The sequence below is a fragment of the Anopheles stephensi genome, chromosome 2 (genome assembly GCF_013141755.1).
Source record: "Anopheles stephensi strain Indian chromosome 2, UCI_ANSTEP_V1.0, whole genome shotgun sequence".
In the NCBI taxonomy this organism is placed as follows: Eukaryota; Metazoa; Arthropoda; class Insecta; order Diptera; family Culicidae; genus Anopheles; species Anopheles stephensi.
This window is the reverse complement of record NC_050202.1, coordinates 50634015-50650319: the sequence shown is the minus strand read 5'-3', so window position 1 is coordinate 50650319 and position 16305 is coordinate 50634015. Positions and strand designations below refer to the sequence as shown.

The following is a 16305-nucleotide window of genomic DNA, read 5'->3' as shown; positions in this document are numbered from 1 at the left end:
ATATCGTGGTAGATTTTGGAAATGTTTTACTGGATGTGTTATAGACATCGCTTAAGCATGGAAACAATTTGACATGTTTTTTAATTATTTTATTCAGGCAGGATTATTCTGTTATGTGAAAATAAATGAACATTTTGACCGAGCTCACCCGGAATAAGGTGCCCTTTCACGGTTTGGAGAAGGAAATGTCTCTAAACCAAAATTAATTGTGTTCTAATTGTAGCTTAGCATTTTCATTTCTACGAGGTTGTTTTGCATCAAATAGATTTGATAACGTTATATTTCTTGTTTTACTTTGCTTAACATTCAATCCGCAATTTTGCTAAGCTTTTTCTCAAAACTCCAAGACTGTCCCTTTGCTAGCTCGCTGATGATCTGAGCAACATAACAGAAGGTGCTACAAAACTCCGCTGTTCGATTACATTTTGTTTCGTTACATTCTTGCACTACGACGGGTGAATAGGGTTTTGTTTTCAGTTCCTTTATTTACACCCAACATTCATCAGCTGTATGCTGACGCGCCTGCCTATCCACTATTATCCCGCTTGCGGGCTATTATCGCAAACCCACGCAAGCAGCTCAGTTTTGACCGGACAAGAATTTGTACAGAAAGTCGGTCGGTTTCGGTTCCTGGCTCTCCTTCCAGTAGCGCATAATGTGTCCCTTCTGCTTCCAGATCTCGACCGACTCCTTCAGCTCCATCTGGCCCTTGATGACGAGCATGTCGATCACGCGAATGTCGGTGACGTTCCTGTGCTTGAGGAACTCTTCGCGCAGCTTTTCCCGGCACTGCTCAACCGACTTCGGGATGTCGTAGTCCATCACTGCAATGCAAAATGATTCGTGCGATTGTTAACCAAACAATAACAAACCCTTGCCAAAGGATCGATATATCGGTAGCCTGGTTCCCTATGACATAACACACAACGTCACCGTGCTAACTTACCAATGTACGGAATCTGGCGATACCATGCCTTGTAGAGGTTGAGGACGCGTTTGCGCGCCTCCTCGCGATCCACGGACAGGATGGGTCGCACGGATTGGACCGTCCGGCGTACGGCTTCGCGGCTAGCCATGCTCGGGCAAACGGATAGATTTTCGGATGGGGACGATCGAGAAAACTTGGAGCTCGAGCTGAAAGACGGATCCTGTGCAGCCGAATGTTGTGACAATTGTGTTGTTTTTTTTCGCTTCTTCTTTTTCGCATTGCTTTTCCGCTGTCAGAACTGTCAGCTGTTTGGCTGTGGCTGGAAAAAAAAAACAAACTGGCCAACAAAGGATAGAATTTGATGTTGAGACTGCAACAAATTAACAAAATAATATAAAAATACTGTAGAAGAATTAGCCAGAATAGTAATTAAAGAATTATTTGTATTTTATTCGTTTGAAAATACCGGACAAAGTGAATCATTTGTAGAGATCCGGACTATGTGCAACATTTGTAAGGCTTCGTACGAATCGCAGCTGTCAAATGTGCTTGGCAAATAGTAAGTAAACAAACAAACCAACCAAGCGTACGACGCGTCCAGAAACACAACAAAACCATTTAAAATAGTTCTCGTACTCAAACATATCTTTATACTGCCTCTTGTGTACAGCCACAAAAGTGTACTACTATACCGTGGTATAATGCGACAATAGTTGATTTACCCATCACTGCCAACAAACTAACACACCAATGGAATACCTAACCGGTCTGTCGCAAAAGGAGAATGTGCGCGCCGCTTGCAAAAAGTGTGGTTTCCCGGGACACCTTACGTACCAGTGCCGGAACTATCTGACGGTAAGCAACACCAATGCAAACATGACAAAACTTCCGCTACATACCCACCCGCTATTGATCCCCAAACAGGTTGATCCACAAAGTCATGCGGTAGTGCCGACCCAGCAGCGTCCCGGTAGTGAATCGCCGGAACAAAACTATCTTACCCCGCTGCAGGAACTTCGCAAGCAGGAAGAGGAAGAGGAGCAGCGTAAGGCAGAAAAGGCGGAACGCAAAGAACGCGCTCGGAGGGCGAAGGAGGCACGCAAGGAGCGAAAGAAGCGCAAACACCGGAAACGATCCCGTTCACTGTCGTCGAGTTCGAGCTCGAGCAGTTCGGATTCAAGTGATACGGACAGTAGCAGCAGCAGCAGCAGTGATGGCAAACATAGAAAGAGAAGCAAAAAGCGGAGCAAGAAAAAGCTCACGAAAAAGCGTAAAAAGTCGAAAAAGGGTAAGCACAGCCATACCAAGCGACGAAGCAGGTGCGGCCGAGGTAGCAGTTCCGATAGCTAGAAAGGCATTTTGGCCGTAAGGTAAAAACCCCCTTCTTAACGCAACTAGCCCGACTCAGACTGTATAAGTTTACTCAAAACTCGTGTATATTGCACATGGCTAAATAAGATGCTCTTGCATGCAGACAGCGGAATGTTTACAACACGCCTATGTGGTTAATCTATTTAAAAAATATCTTCGAGCTGGACAGATTGTACTGCAGCTGGTCGAACTCGTGCTGCATCGCGTTCAACCGTTTGCGGGTGAGCGACACGGTCGGTAGCATTTTTTCGTCCGCCGGTTCGGTCGATGCCGTCTGCAGTGGGTTCGCACCACCACCGGCCGTCTGCTGGTTGAGTTTTGCCATTTCCCGCGCGTACTTGGTGTGTACCTCCTTGAACCAGTGCAGCGAATTGAATGCGGCCGTTTGGTTGAGCAGCGTCAGCAGGTAGGACAGTCCTGAAAGGAACAAAACAGTTAAATGGCACTAGGTGGGGACACGACTCGATCCCTACCCATCACGAAACCATCGTCCGTCGGCAGGAACGTTCCGTGGCGATCCTTTTTCGCGATCGTTTCCTTCGCCTTTAGCATCGCCTCCACGTAGCTGATCGTGAGCGGTGGAATGATCAGGTAGAACAGTTCCAAATGGGCGAAACTATCCGCGGGCGAAGAAGCGTTTTCTCCGTCCGCCGGCTGGTTCGTCCGTCGGCGCCGAAAGCCATCGAAAGCGTTCAGCAGCAAGCGGAAGAATTCATTCTCCAAACGCCAGCTGGTGCGTACGGTCGCCATGTCTCGTTTCCAGACTTGGACCGATTGTTTGACTTGCGAGAGGGTTGGGTGCGAATCCGCGTCCGACTCCGCTTCTGCTGCCATCGGTGGATTGGAGACGAATTCGGCCGCACCGGTGCATTCGTGCAGTGCGCCAGCATGAAGCATCCGTACGAAGGCCATCGCGTTGCCTGTGGAAGTGAATGGGGAGGTAGGAAAAAGTCTTCTTACATGGGTTTCCAGGTCCTATAGCGAGTGTTCGCATACGTATACAGTGACGGGCTGACATGTCTTCTCTAGAAGCACGTGCAAGAGAGTGCCATCTTCCGAAGGCTAATCCAATCGAATCCTTCCTTTAGAATCCATCCAACACTGCTCGTTAAACGACCTGATACACCAGCAGCGCACTCTCAACCCACCCGCCGACTTACCTATTTGGCAGATCAATTTGCGGAACAAATCCACATACGTTTCCCCATCATCCGATAGGCCGAGACTACGAATCCGTCGATTAAAGGCAAGCGCACGCTCGTACGTGTAGCTGGCCGTGCTGGCACCTCCGGCCGACAGGTTCGATCCGGCAGTGCTCGTGGAAACAGCAGCTTCAGTAGCCAGCTTCTTTGCATCCGCCGCCAACCGGGAGTGTATTTGTTCGTCGTACAAAAAGTGCGAGAACGTGAACAGTTTCTGGCGCAGGAACTGGAACGCATAATTCACCTGCAATTACCACCGACAAGAAGGCGTTTAAACCATTTCGCTTTCACTGGAACGTGGGTAAGGGTGTGGCGAATTGAATCTTACCACTGTGCTTATAATGCCCGGCCCGTGTCGCTTGATCGAGTTGGCAATGTGTTCAATTTTAACCACATTTACCACACCGCTGCTGCCACCACCACCTCCACCAGCTGCTCCGACTGCCTGCTGACGTTCGATAAACAGCTGACCGTGCAGATCGTACCCGTAAGAACCGATGAACGTTTCAAAGTCCTCCATCAACGCCAGCACATCATCGTCCTGGCCGTGACCGCGCGGCCCCCGTCTATCCTCGGCCGTTGTGCGCGGTAGCTGATCCTCCACCAACCGGATACCGTACTTCCGGTCCACAATGGCACGCATCTCGCGATAAATGCGCCACTCGGACGGTGAAATCGTGGACAGCGTATAGAACACGTCGCTCAAGTGCTGCGCAACCGAGTGCCGGGTACAGAGCCACTTCCCGTTCGCTTCCTGCGTGACCCTGGTGCGCAGAAAGGCAAACACCAGCTTTTGCGTGTGGTTCTGCTCACCGGCCATCGCATCCGAACCGGAACCGGCCGCTCCATCCCGGAACGGATCGAACGGTTCGATTTGATGCCACTTGCCATGGAAATCCCACCGTATGAAGGCTTCGATCCGGTTGCTCATCGGCACGACGCTGGCCGAGAGGGCTTGCTGCCGAACGGCTGCTGCACTGAGCAGGGCCGTGTACCGGTCGGCCACATCGATGCGGTTACATTCGTCCTCCCACCCGATGAAGGTGGCGAGCCGGGCGAGCAACGATTCCACCCGCCGGTAAGCATCGTCCGCGAGCGGTAGCAGTGGCGTGCCGGAGGTGGGCGGGCTGCCGTGGCAGAGGGCAATCGTTAGCCGTGCCAAGCCGACGCGGTTCGGGGTGGCCGGACCGTGCAGGCACTTTTCCAGCGCATCGATAACGGACAGCTTTTCCAGCCACAGCGCACCGTTAGCGGTCGATTTCGATTCCTTCGCTTCGCGGAGTATTTTTTTCTGCGCGGCAAAGAAAGGAACGATTGTTTGGTAACGGTGCCGAGAGTCGAGGGACATTCCTTACCTTGGCGTTGTTGACGATGGTATAGATTTTGTGCTGCTGGTGCTGCACGATAAACTGCAGGCAGGGCACGGTAACGGAGCGACACGGCGACGAGAGTAAATATTCCACCACCATGCGTCGGTACTGTATGAGCCGGTCCGTCCGTTCCGTGGCGCAACGACCGTACAGAGCGTACAGCGTCCCCAGCACGTATTCCATTTCACGCACCAACCGAATACCCTCCAGCAGTAGACCGCACTTGATGCGTAAATTCTCGAGCGTAAAGTTTCCGGCCGCCTCCTGGGAGGCTCCCGGTGTCGGTGGCCGGTTGCGTAGCTGTGCATGAGCTTCCACCAGCCAGCTGGCCGCATGCTGACACAGCACGGCATGTGTGGCTGATTTTTCGATCGTGCTCAGGTAGTTGTCGCGTGCCTTCTGATAATCGAAGCAGGCCGACAGTGGCGTGCTGACCGAGATGGGTGCCGCGCTGGCGTCGTAATCCCGCAGCAGCTTATGGCCGTGCTCCTGCACGAACTCGTCCGGCAGCCAGGCGTAATTGTTTTCCAGCGGAATCAGTGGAAACTGCAACGAAAGGTGGTGGTAATATTACTGCAAGCCGGCCGTTTAACCGCACCGGCCATACATGGCTTACCTTGAGATTTAGCTCGAACAGATTCTTCAGCATACGTTGCTCGATGGGCAGGAACAGGTAGAGCGCAAAGTTGAGCAACACATTCACCCCGATCACATCGTTCGCTTGGGTCAAATCCATCCCATTCGCAGTGGCCGGTGGCCGAACGGTGGTCGACGCGAGGGTCGTCAGTTTGCGCTTCAAAAACTTCATAAACCGATCGCTGAATGCTTCCCCGGAGGACACGGGATCGAAGCGGGTCTTCACCTTGTACAGTGCCTCGAGCAGCCGCTTGACGCCCGTAATGTCGGGCGTACCTTCATCACCGATCCAGTAACCGAACTTACCGCACACGGACAGTAGATCGTGATACGTTTCCTTCTGGGTGCGGGTTATCTTTCTCAGCTGGCGTAGCTTTTGCGCGAACGAACGCCAGTGCGCCTTGAGAGACGTTTTCCACAGCATGTGATCCAGCTCGAGGGTGACCCGTAGCAGTTTGCCGACGTAGTCGAACAGGTACTGAAATTATCCAAGGGGATTCATGCGTCATTCGGTATGGTAACACCACTGTGTCCAGTATACTCACGTCCACTTCCAGCGACGGTAGACCCTTTCCATCTAGTCCGTTCTTTTTCGTTCGTTTTCCACGCCCGTACGATGCTTCTTCGTCGAAAAATGCACCGATTTGACGCAACAGCAGCACACCGACATCGCGCAAACGCTCGTACTGGCACTGCACCGTGCCCATCAGATCGATGTTATCCGCTATCCACAGTACGGGCGGATGTTGTTCCGACCGTTCGGCGTTACGGAACGATTCGGTACGTTCGTAGATTTGGCGCACCAGCGTACGGCCCTCCTGCTCCAAACAATCAATCTCGCAGCATAGCTGTGCGAAAGTGGATAGAATTTTGTTAAGCGGCATGGTGCTGCTGTTGGACCCGGCAGCAGTGGAGCTATTTGTTTTCCCACCAACGATACTGTTGCTCGCTATCATGCGAGCGATTGAGAGCTCCTCATTGCCACACGCATAGTGCAGCCGAACAGTACTCGGCACCAGCCCATCGGACAGTGTGGGTAGATGTAGCTGAGCGAGCTTTTGGTCGTAATCCTTCAGGAAGTTGCCGTACTCTTTGATCTGCGTTGCGTAGAGATGATCTGCAAAAGGGTCAGATATGAGGTAGATGGTCGCAAAGCGCTGCAATAGCTTCTTGCGCTCTTCTTACTTGCTGATACGTGGGCCTCCATTTCGACTGATTTCTACATAATAATCCAGAAGAAAATCGGGGAAATTATCAGCAGCACTAGTGGTGTGGAGCAAGGTGTATATATTTAGAAGGTGAATTTTTGTCGATTTGGCAGGTAGACATTTTGGATTTTGGCCGGTCGAGAAACTTCAAAGTTTGTTTACTTAATCATATGGTTTGGGACTACCAAAATAAACAAACATAAAGCATCGTTTTTCGGTTCAGTAAACCAAGTTTCTACATTTATCATCGTCGTTGCACATAGCACTGAAGATAAACAGTTCCTTTACCAGCTCTAAAAAGAAATTTGCGTGACGTTGTTTTCTTCATACAGCTACCAAAGGCCTATCGGACGTATCGAATTACGGCATACCACTCGATAAAATTACACTGGTAGATTAAGTGAAGCTGTTCGATTCTCGTGCTAAGTACCATAAATTACAAGGAATAGGATAGAATTGTGCCGCATCCACCTCGAAACCCTTATCTTTCGTACCCGTCAGGCGTATAATGCTTCACTGGATAGCATTAGCAATTATGCGTAGGTAAGTATTTTATGCATTCGTTGTCCAGTAGATTGTATGGATGCTTCCTCTATTCTTCATTCATCTGTGGTTTCAACGAACGACTAATTCGATTCTCTGCCATCAGATTGTTCGGAAAGTTTCACTATGATTTGAAAGCACCAGCACCACCAGTGCGTGGACCGTAAAGTATCAGTATCATGATGTGCTGCCTCCACTGGATCCAGGTAAGGACTCCATCGATCATCGGTGTAAGAACGTTTATATTGAATGATACTGTAAACTGTTTACGGGGCATTCAATATTTAAGGCAAGAGGGAAAATTTGTAATTTTTATTCGTGAACAACACAACCCAACGTGTGCAGGTGCCAACCGTTTACAATAAGTCTATTTTAAAGCTGTATTTGCTGTTCATTATTTTTATTTAACGATTCAATGAAACGGAACAACTTTACTCAGCGTTTAAACGCTTTCTTTCAAAACGACGAATATATATGAATACACATTTCATTCAGTGTTATATGGACAGCGATAAACGAACAACGTCGACGTTGTAGCCAGGACGGTAAAATTTGCCATTAACAGAATCATCACATACTTAAGACATTTTTTGAAGGTGATTGAAAAGAAAGAACTTTCACTTCGATGTCCAGGGAGTCAAAGTGCTCAGCAAAAATAAGTAAGGATATTGTTAATGTATCTAGTGATTAAAACTACTTCTACAAAACCATCGTTATTTCATTTGCGGACTAAACATAGCTTAGAAGTTACGAATGAACTAGTTGATTGAGATATGTAGAGACCGGCTCTTATTGCTCTCTGCTTTAGTATATAGGAAAACTTGTTTGTAAACTTATGTTAATATTTATAATTTGGCTTCATTAAAGTTGATCACATTGTGTTCATTACTCTTGTTACTGCACATTGTATCTTACTACTAGTTTCTACTACTTGCCCACTCTTTCGAACAAGTTTATCCGAAATGGACACGTAGCCGAAAGAAAGAAACTCAGTAAACCGCTGCAATCTTCGAACCGTGGCGGCTTCCGAGTTCGACTCCGCCTGATACAGTTAACGAGTTCGCTATACTCTTCTACGCCTTGTGCCAACCGAGTCGCGGACGAACCTTGAAGGTGGGGCATGAGTCCGGCATCTGCTTCATGTTCATTAACCATCCTTTCGGCTTTCGGTCTCAGGATATCTACACCATCAAACAGCTCAGCAAATTAGTTTATCGATGTTTTAATACGTTATGTGTCCCGTGCTTTCCCCTGTAACCAGTAATAAAATAATTTAATCAACCGTTTTGAATAGAATGACAAAAAATTAAGAGATCGATTATTAAAACATTTTTCATTTCAAAGAACGAAATAAAAAGCAACAAAACTGTGTTTTATTATCACATTACTAATGCTTTTCCTCATGTTAACATGAGTGGTTTTTTAAGTTTGATAAAATGAAAGTGAAAAAAATATATGGAGTACGATTCAACATTTAACGAAATTGTGAGATCACTCGATTGTACAAGTTGTTAGCTTTCTTGGGCTTTTAAAAATCAGAAAACAACAAATATTCTTTGGGTTTGACCAGTAGTGAGGGAAGATATATTATTGCAAATTGTAAGTCGTCTGTATCATAAAAAGCATCAATGTCGTTACTGGAAAAATAGTAGCACATAACTACAAATCCTTGTTTTGTGAATCCTACGATAACATGGAAAAATGTTATGTTCCGACGTGTACAATATTACATAGTACTTCGAAACTGGCTTTATATGGTCGATGTTGGTTGCATAATAAAAAAAAATCTAAAATGGATTTACTTTCTATTTATAAATTGTATTAAGACCGATATAACACCATTATTCAAACGTACAAAAAATAGATTACGCCACAAGAAAGAACGAAAAACTGAAAAGCTGCTCAGCTATTATCTACAAGCACTAGTACCTTGAAGAATTAGAAACATTTTCAAAACGGGTGGATATTTGGTTTAGTATTTCTTTTTAAACATATAGATCATTATAAATCATTCCCAAGAAATGAAAATCAAAAATTGCCTCGATTGAAATGTACGTGTCAGTGGTGAACATGTAAGTAATGCAGAAAAAGCTATGCAAATATTTAAGAAATTAATTCTTATGCACATATCATAACTGTGAGCGCTTTGCGAATGAAGGAAAAACAAACATGGCTTTGATTACATGTCGACAAACTAGGGGAGCCCAGTAAAGATTGGCTACTCATTGTTTTAGCTGTACTACGCATTATTGAATTACAGTATAACCATGATATCTTGGAGATATTTTTTTCTCACAGCCATTGCAAAATAAGGGGTGTTTCTGACCAATCATCTGAATCTGCATTCAACGAGTTTGTTTGACTCTCAGAGTTCATCAGCTATTATTTTTTCTTCTACAGACATCAGACACTCTCAGTCAGATGTAAGACAGATGTTTGAGTATAACCATGTTCCACTGGAGGTGTCAATCCAAGCGACTGTATTAATACCTTGAGTAGCAGTAGCCACACGCAGAAAAAAAACAAGAAAAAGATGGATGGAAATTCTTTTAAGGTTACATTGTAAATATTTTAGTTTCAAATTCCCTACATCAGTAAGGATCTCGTACGATCAACTGCAGGTCATACATATTGTCAACCTCAAACCCTTGTCGGACATTTACCGGTAGGAGGTTTATTTGAGTCCTTAAATGGATTTTTAAAAAAGGGATTGAGAATGAAACAGATTTTATCTATATCCCGATGAAACCTTACTTAAAAAAAGTGGAATTGTGGCTCCTGCTTAACACATTCAGAACTAACCACCTGAATCATCCTTCGATTCTTATATAATTCTTTGCAAAACCTCGTGTAATTGCAGGAATGAGATATTTTAACTTGAGAAAAACGAGCTTAAAAACTGCAAAAAATACCAAAGAATTATTAAATACTAATCTAAAAAAAAATAAAAAAAATTCATTTTTCCGGAATTCTCACATTTAAAGAGGTAATTTATAATTATGTGCCATACGACACGAACGATTTAAAGATTATTGACATCACAAGTTTGTTTGATACCAGGTAATCTTATTATATTTTCGTCACTTTATGTGATGATCAGCATTTGGAATTTGCTATTGAAACCATGTAGACCAAGTTGCTTTATAACAAAATATAAAATGAAGTAGTCCTAAATAAAATAAGTCTTGGGGAAAACACCGGGCCTCGGTTTCAAATAGCCCAAAAAACTTGGTATGAAATGAAAACGAATCATCCCAAATATAACCGAAATTTTCGGCACCTGTTAGCTGATTACAGCACAATCCAATTAAAAATCAATTAATATCATCGAAAATTGAAATTCTGAACATGTGAAACACTAATTTCTGACAATAATAATAAAATAAGGCATGTCAATATATCTTCAAGCTTACTGTAATTACATTTCCATTTAACACCTAAAGATAATCTATCTTTCAATAATGTCGATTAAAATCACATATTAGGAATGACTAAGATTGAATGAGTCTTTCAAGACATCTATATTAAAATTTAGTAAAACAACTGGAAAACCGTTTTGGACATTCCAAATTTTGCTTCCCAAATACATCGTAAGGCACCTCGATCGGCGCAGAGAGGAATTCGCAAAATAAATTTTCCCCCTCACCTGTTCCCACCCCCCATACACCCATCCACCGAGAAGTAGTACCAAACCCAGGGTATAAGGGGAGTTCGCTGGAAAATCATCCGTTCGGGTCGGTTTCACGTGTCCGGTCCCCGATGTTGACCCTCCGGCCGTGTGCCAAGTTTTTCCTGAAAATTCGGAAAACTGTGGGAGATTTTCGCGGACCGGTTTTTTCGTCTCCAAACAGCGAATTCTCAACCGATCCGGACAAATAACGCATCGATCGATGCGGACCAACGGGACCGATAGTTTGGTGTACCGTTTGGCCGGATCACACCCACCATCCGGCAACCAGGGCCGGAAAACTGTTTTTCCGTGTTTTTCCGGGTTTAGAGCGGAGCTACGCGTTCGCGATGTTCGGCAATCTTGCGCATCTCATCGAGATACATCTAGATCCGGTCAAAGATCGGATCATTCCGACCAGCAAGGGGCGCACCATCCAAAAAACCGTTTTTGGCATTCCGAATCCCCCCCCCCCCCACCCCCCCAAATTCACCGTGTGACACCTCATTCGTATTTAGATAGATGGTCATATTGTATTTATGTACATCCTGGAGTTTCTATGCACCCCGGAGTTTCCGTGCGTAGCCCTGTGCCCGGGCCTCTTAAGTTTCTTCCATCTACAACTTTCATTCATCTTCCACCCTTCATCCTTCCTTGACCATGGATGCATCTTGGACCTCCGATCCATTCCACCCCTTTTATATGCACCCCCGTAACCGCTTGCTCATTCTGTAATCCGTGCGTAGCCTTGTAACCGCTTGCGCATCCGTGCGTACCCCTGTAACCGTGCCTCTTAAGCTAGTCGTTTAGTAAATAAAAGTGAAAAACGTAATCCTCGTAACGTAACGTAATAAAAGTGAAATTAAGATAAAAAATCCGTTATAACTTACATTTGTGACCCTGATTTTTATTATGAAAAATAAGCAAACAATTGTAAATTGCTTAAAACAATTATAAATGTGACTATTCTTAATTCATTTTTTTTTGCTCAGAATTAATTTGCTTATAATTGCACTAACGGTGTTAGACAATCCCATACCCAAAATGTTCTGAAAATCCGTCTTTAATCAAAAGATGATGATGATTCCCTCCTCTTACCCCGATATTTAAAAAAATGTACTTGTGGAGAGTGTTCAAAAGAAACAAGTAAAATTACGATTTCATATCGTAGTTTTCAGATACTTTAGCTATTGAATGTATGAGCTTAATCAAATCACATTTCAACTTAATGGAAATTTAATTTTAGGTATTCATTTGATCACTACACTATTGACATTACGTTTTGCCATCGTGAATGCGAACATTTGTGTTTGCTTGATTTGAGCATTGCTACTTAGCTTTTTTGAAAAAATATACGATTTCTCGATTTTCAGTGGCCATCCAGATTACCTAGCGGCCTGCAAAGTAATCAAAAGCCTATTGCCATATGTAAGTAAAGGTTAGCCAAAAATTTTATACAAATCGGTACAAAACTAAATAATCCGGAATACACCACACCTACCTGGACAATAGTCACAACACATCAACCGCACCGAACCAGCACCAGCAGCGACGAAGAACTTAGCAACCGAATTGCTAAGTTGCATTCCTATCATCCATTCCTTCCATCCCACACTCTATTCCCTTAACCTACCCTTCCACGTACAATTGTAAATTAAATATAATTCAAACATATACATTTCTTTAACTCTCGCAATAATTGTTCGCCTCCCGCATGTAAAGAAAAGAGGCGAATATTGTATCACAGACCAAAAGTTTCTATAAATAATTAAAAAAATATCACAAAATATTTGTAGATTATAAGCTAATTAACAAATATGAAATATAACAACAAAATTGCATCAACATAAAAAAAAACATTTGCTCCCAGCGTAAAATTATCAAACTTACTCAAATTAACTAATAGTTTTCTTAAGTTTCTTGGCGTATTTTCTTTGGCATGGGTTATTTCGCTTGAGGTATGTTCTTTGAGCTTCAATTCGTTTCATATTTAAATATCTCATTCTCACTAATATTCTTTGCTTTGCAAAGGTTCTAATAATATCGTTTGGATATTCAGGAAAATTAATTTGTAAATGGCGAGCGAGGGTTTCCACGATCCGGGTGGTTTGTTTAAGTTTTCCATCTTTGTGGAAATTAAGAAAAATTTGTTCCATTTTGTGGCCTGCTTCAAGGAATCCATTAGATGGTTTGTATAAACCGCCAGCAGATACATGATCAACAAATGATTGTGGTTGTGAATAATTATGATCTTCTCTGCTGTTGCAAGTATAATCTCCTAACTGTAATTGGGGATATTTATCTCTAAATTTACGTGCGATGTATCCAATTATATATTCCAATCCATCTTGTTCCTGTTCATTCAAATTATGAATTGGAAGTTCATTATCTGTAACTACTTCTACTACATCAGGTACTATATCAGCTTCTTCAAAAATGGAAGCTGATATAAATTTCTCCTGATGAGTTACATGTTCATACTCAACACAATCTGTTGATGTTATGTATACATCCGAGGCAATATGATTTTTGCTGTCTGATGTACTTGTAATAGAATTAATAATGCTGGGCGATTTGCCAAGAATCATTAAACGAATTCTGTACATGCAATTCAAACGGGATGGGTGATCATACGTACCTCCTTTTTGTCGCAACTGAGAGAAAAAATTTTCCAGTAGATCTTGATTAAGCTGAAATAAAATAAACATGATATGATTAGTTCTAATAAACGAAAAGTAAATATTTTTAATGTGTTTTACCTTATGCGTAGATAAGTAAATAATGTTGTGCTTTTCCTTCATGTCTGCAAACAGCATTTTCACGGATGTTATCTGCATCAAAATACTTTTCTGAAAAACTTGTATATTGTTTTTTCCTACCACTAGCATGTTCGAAATGAAAGTATACATATTATCTAAAGCTTCAATTTGCTCTTCACTTCCCATGAATGATCTTTTATAATGTAGTTTTGCATTCGGGCTATATGAGCTAGAAATGCTAAACCACAAGTCTACCATTTCTATAATATTTGCCAATTCTTTTTCATTTGGCAAATATCGCCGCAATGAAATGGCTGTAGTACGAGATAGTAGCTCTGCTGCTCTACGCACATTTTGTCGTTCTTGACTTGACAAAATCAAGTGCCCCTTAGTAAGCTTGAATAAAGGAGTCATTTCAGCTCCTAATCTACCTTCTACTAGATCAAGTAATGGTTTTGCAGAAATGACTTGATCTTTATAATTAAATCCATGATCAACGAGCCAATTTCTCAATAATTTTAGTAAATGTGGTGCGTCTGGAAATACATATACATTTTTCTTAGTTATGGGATGCTCAAAATACGGTTTTTTATAATCTTGTGCACCTAGCTCTTTCCAACAACTTATATTAGTCGAACAATTGTCGCTTACGATCCCAGCAACGTTTATACCCTTTTCAAATAGTTTCTTTATAATAATAATAATGATTTCTTTGGTCATTTTTTTGTCAAAACCAATATAAATCGGCTGCTTCCAATTCTTAAACAAACCTCTAGCCATAACTACTTGTAGGTAATTATGAGGACCAACAACTTCATCAGTTGAAGGATCATATTCCATTGTATGTTGCACCTTCATCTCATCGAAACTTAATATGCATTCCGCATCTCTACTGTTCAATGTACTAATAAAGTTACCGATAAATATTAAAACATCCTCCAAAATGCCTTCGCTTAAATTAATAGTCCTTGCATATTTTTGTAAGGTCGAAATTGATGGTAGGGGGTATTTCATATCCCGTACCATATAGTCATATGCCCTTTTCCCAAAATATCGGAGCGTAAGAGCACTGCTAATTTCTTTCTTCGTCCATCTGACGCGTTTCTTTTCTTCCGTAATCAAAGCAATCTGATTTGATGATAGTGTGCCTTGTAAAAGGTTTTTCATTTTGTCAATCAGATCGTTCGGATGGATGCAAGAATTCTTCAAAAAGTTAAGTTCCTTTTCTAAATTTAAAACTTTTTGTTTTAGTTTAAAATTTTCAGAAGTAACGTAGTTTAAGGTTGCTTTTAATCGCAAATTAGCTTCTCTAAGTTTCTGTATTTCCTGAGAATTGTTTGTGTTCGTGGATTGCGTTGTGCTTACGGATGCATCATTGCTTGCCGTAACAGGAATAGATGTTAAGGGAGGAAAGTTTTCCAAATCTTCCTCCTGTTGATTACTCATTGCAGTATGCAATGCAGTTTTAATTGTTGGAATAGCTGAAACAAATATAATGAATTAGTCACACAAAGATTAAGATGCAATTCAAAACAACTCACCATTAGGAAGAAGAAGTCTTCGAGACACTTTAGCACCAACCAAATTATTAATTGGCATTAGATAATCATTTTCTAGGAAATGTGTTGAACATATCACGTCATTTATTGAAGGTTCCCAATTTTCCTCCCGGTTACAAAATTGAACCCAAGATTTACGAAGGGGTTCAGATTTTGGGAAAATGTGGAAGGAAATCTCCACCGAATGTTTTTTTGCATCGCATCGTTTATTGCGACACAGTGAAACAGCACAGGGAGCAGGCATGTTTAAAAGTTTTAGAAAAGTTCTTATGAAATTCGTTATGGTAATGAAAGAAACAAAATTTAACTAATGCTACTTGAAAACAAACAACAAAATATCAAACTAATACCTATACTAACGTAACTATCTTACCATAGAGCTAACTAACTAACCTAACTAAACACTATTTTATAAGAAAATTATCGTAAATGAAACTTAACTAACGATTTCAAAGAACTGTAGATGTGGATCTTAATTTAGAATCTACACATCTATCCAAGTTATAGTCAAAATCACTTAATACAAACTATAATTTTTATTAAATGATTATAAAAAATAACTATAACAAAAAATTAACCTTCAAAAAACACACTTCCTTATGATATCACTTCAAAGCCACCAAAAACACGCAATCCACAACCGAGCAAACCGAAAGTACAAGAAGCTATGAGGGTAAATATTTGTAAACAATACCTCCACCAATACCTTCTACCATTCCACAACCATTTCTTCTCCACCTCACCACGGAACAAAAACGTCAAGTCGCGAAATGTCAAATTGCTCTATATAATTCTACCTCCTAAATCTATATACCTTGGTGTGGAGCGATAATTGATGAATCAGGTTCATTTGTTTACACTTTTGTTGTTTTGATTGTGTTTGGGGTTGTCACATGTACGTGACACACGTCAAACTGTTCGGCGTCGCATTTGGAAATGTCGTTACGATTCAAATGGGATTTAAAGGAGGGCGTGTTTGGGTTGAAAAAAATCGTGTAAATTGTGAAATTGTTTTATAAAATTCACAAATAATTCATAATAGGCTTTCATTAAGTAATGTTA

The 16305-nt window shown here is 42.2% G+C and overlaps 3 protein-coding genes and 1 long non-coding RNA gene across 4 annotated transcripts; 2 read left to right on the top strand and 2 right to left on the bottom strand.

The window, feature by feature from the left end:
* Window positions 1–247: 247 nt before the first annotated feature.
* LOC118502569 (NADH dehydrogenase [ubiquinone] 1 alpha subcomplex subunit 6) lies at window positions 248–1192 on the bottom strand. The gene is made up of 2 exons (XM_036034891.1): window positions 947–1192; window positions 248–824 (listed from the first exon to the last, which is right to left on the bottom strand). Exons 1-2 carry the CDS (start codon window positions 1074–1076, stop codon window positions 580–582), a joined length of 375 nt encoding a protein of 124 aa, XP_035890784.1. The 5' UTR covers window positions 1077–1192; the 3' UTR covers window positions 248–579.
* A 306-nt stretch (window positions 1193–1498) lies between these two features.
* On the top strand, window positions 1499–2415 carry LOC118502564 (protein SREK1IP1). The gene is made up of 2 exons (XM_036034886.1): window positions 1499–1783; window positions 1853–2415. Exons 1-2 carry the CDS (start codon window positions 1679–1681, stop codon window positions 2276–2278), a joined length of 531 nt encoding a protein of 176 aa, XP_035890779.1. The 5' UTR covers window positions 1499–1678; the 3' UTR covers window positions 2279–2415.
* Window positions 2343–16289, bottom strand: LOC118502560 (WASH complex subunit 4). Its single transcript, XM_036034878.1, has 9 exons — window positions 16071–16289; window positions 6693–6785; window positions 6053–6624; window positions 5488–5985; window positions 4857–5417; window positions 3830–4792; window positions 3460–3745; window positions 2773–3219; window positions 2343–2716 (listed from the first exon to the last, which is right to left on the bottom strand). Exons 2-9 carry the CDS (start codon window positions 6712–6714, stop codon window positions 2439–2441), a joined length of 3627 nt encoding a protein of 1208 aa, XP_035890771.1. The 5' UTR covers window positions 6715–6785; window positions 16071–16289; the 3' UTR covers window positions 2343–2438.
* Window positions 6787–8155, top strand: LOC118502566. Its single transcript, XR_004905055.1, has 2 exons — window positions 6787–7258; window positions 7365–8155. It is a non-coding gene; the product is annotated as an uncharacterized LOC118502566 (long non-coding RNA).
* Window positions 16290–16305: the final 16 nt, after the last annotated feature.

Coding starts and splice junctions, on each gene's coding strand:
- LOC118502560 (XM_036034878.1), bottom strand. CDS start 6,714: ATGGAGGCCCACGTATCAGCAA. Junction 6,625..6,692: donor GGAGGCCCACGTATCAGCAA/GTAAGAAGAGCG, acceptor ACCCTTTTGCAG/ATCATCTCTACGCAACGCAG. Junction 5,418..5,487: donor TGTTCGAGCTAAATCTCAAG/GTAAGCCATGTA, acceptor CTTTCGTTGCAG/TTTCCACTGATTCCGCTGGA.
- LOC118502564 (XM_036034886.1), top strand. CDS start 1,679: ATGGAATACCTAACCGGTCTGTCGCAAAAGGAGAATGTGCGCGCCGCT. Junction 1,784..1,852: donor AGTGCCGGAACTATCTGACG/GTAAGCAACACC, acceptor ATCCCCAAACAG/GTTGATCCACAAAGTCATGC.
- LOC118502569 (XM_036034891.1), bottom strand. CDS start 1,076: ATGGCTAGCCGCGAAGCCGTACGCCGGACGGTCCAATCCGTGCGACCC. Junction 825..946: donor TCGCCAGATTCCGTACATTG/GTAAGTTAGCAC, acceptor TTTGCATTGCAG/TGATGGACTACGACATCCCG.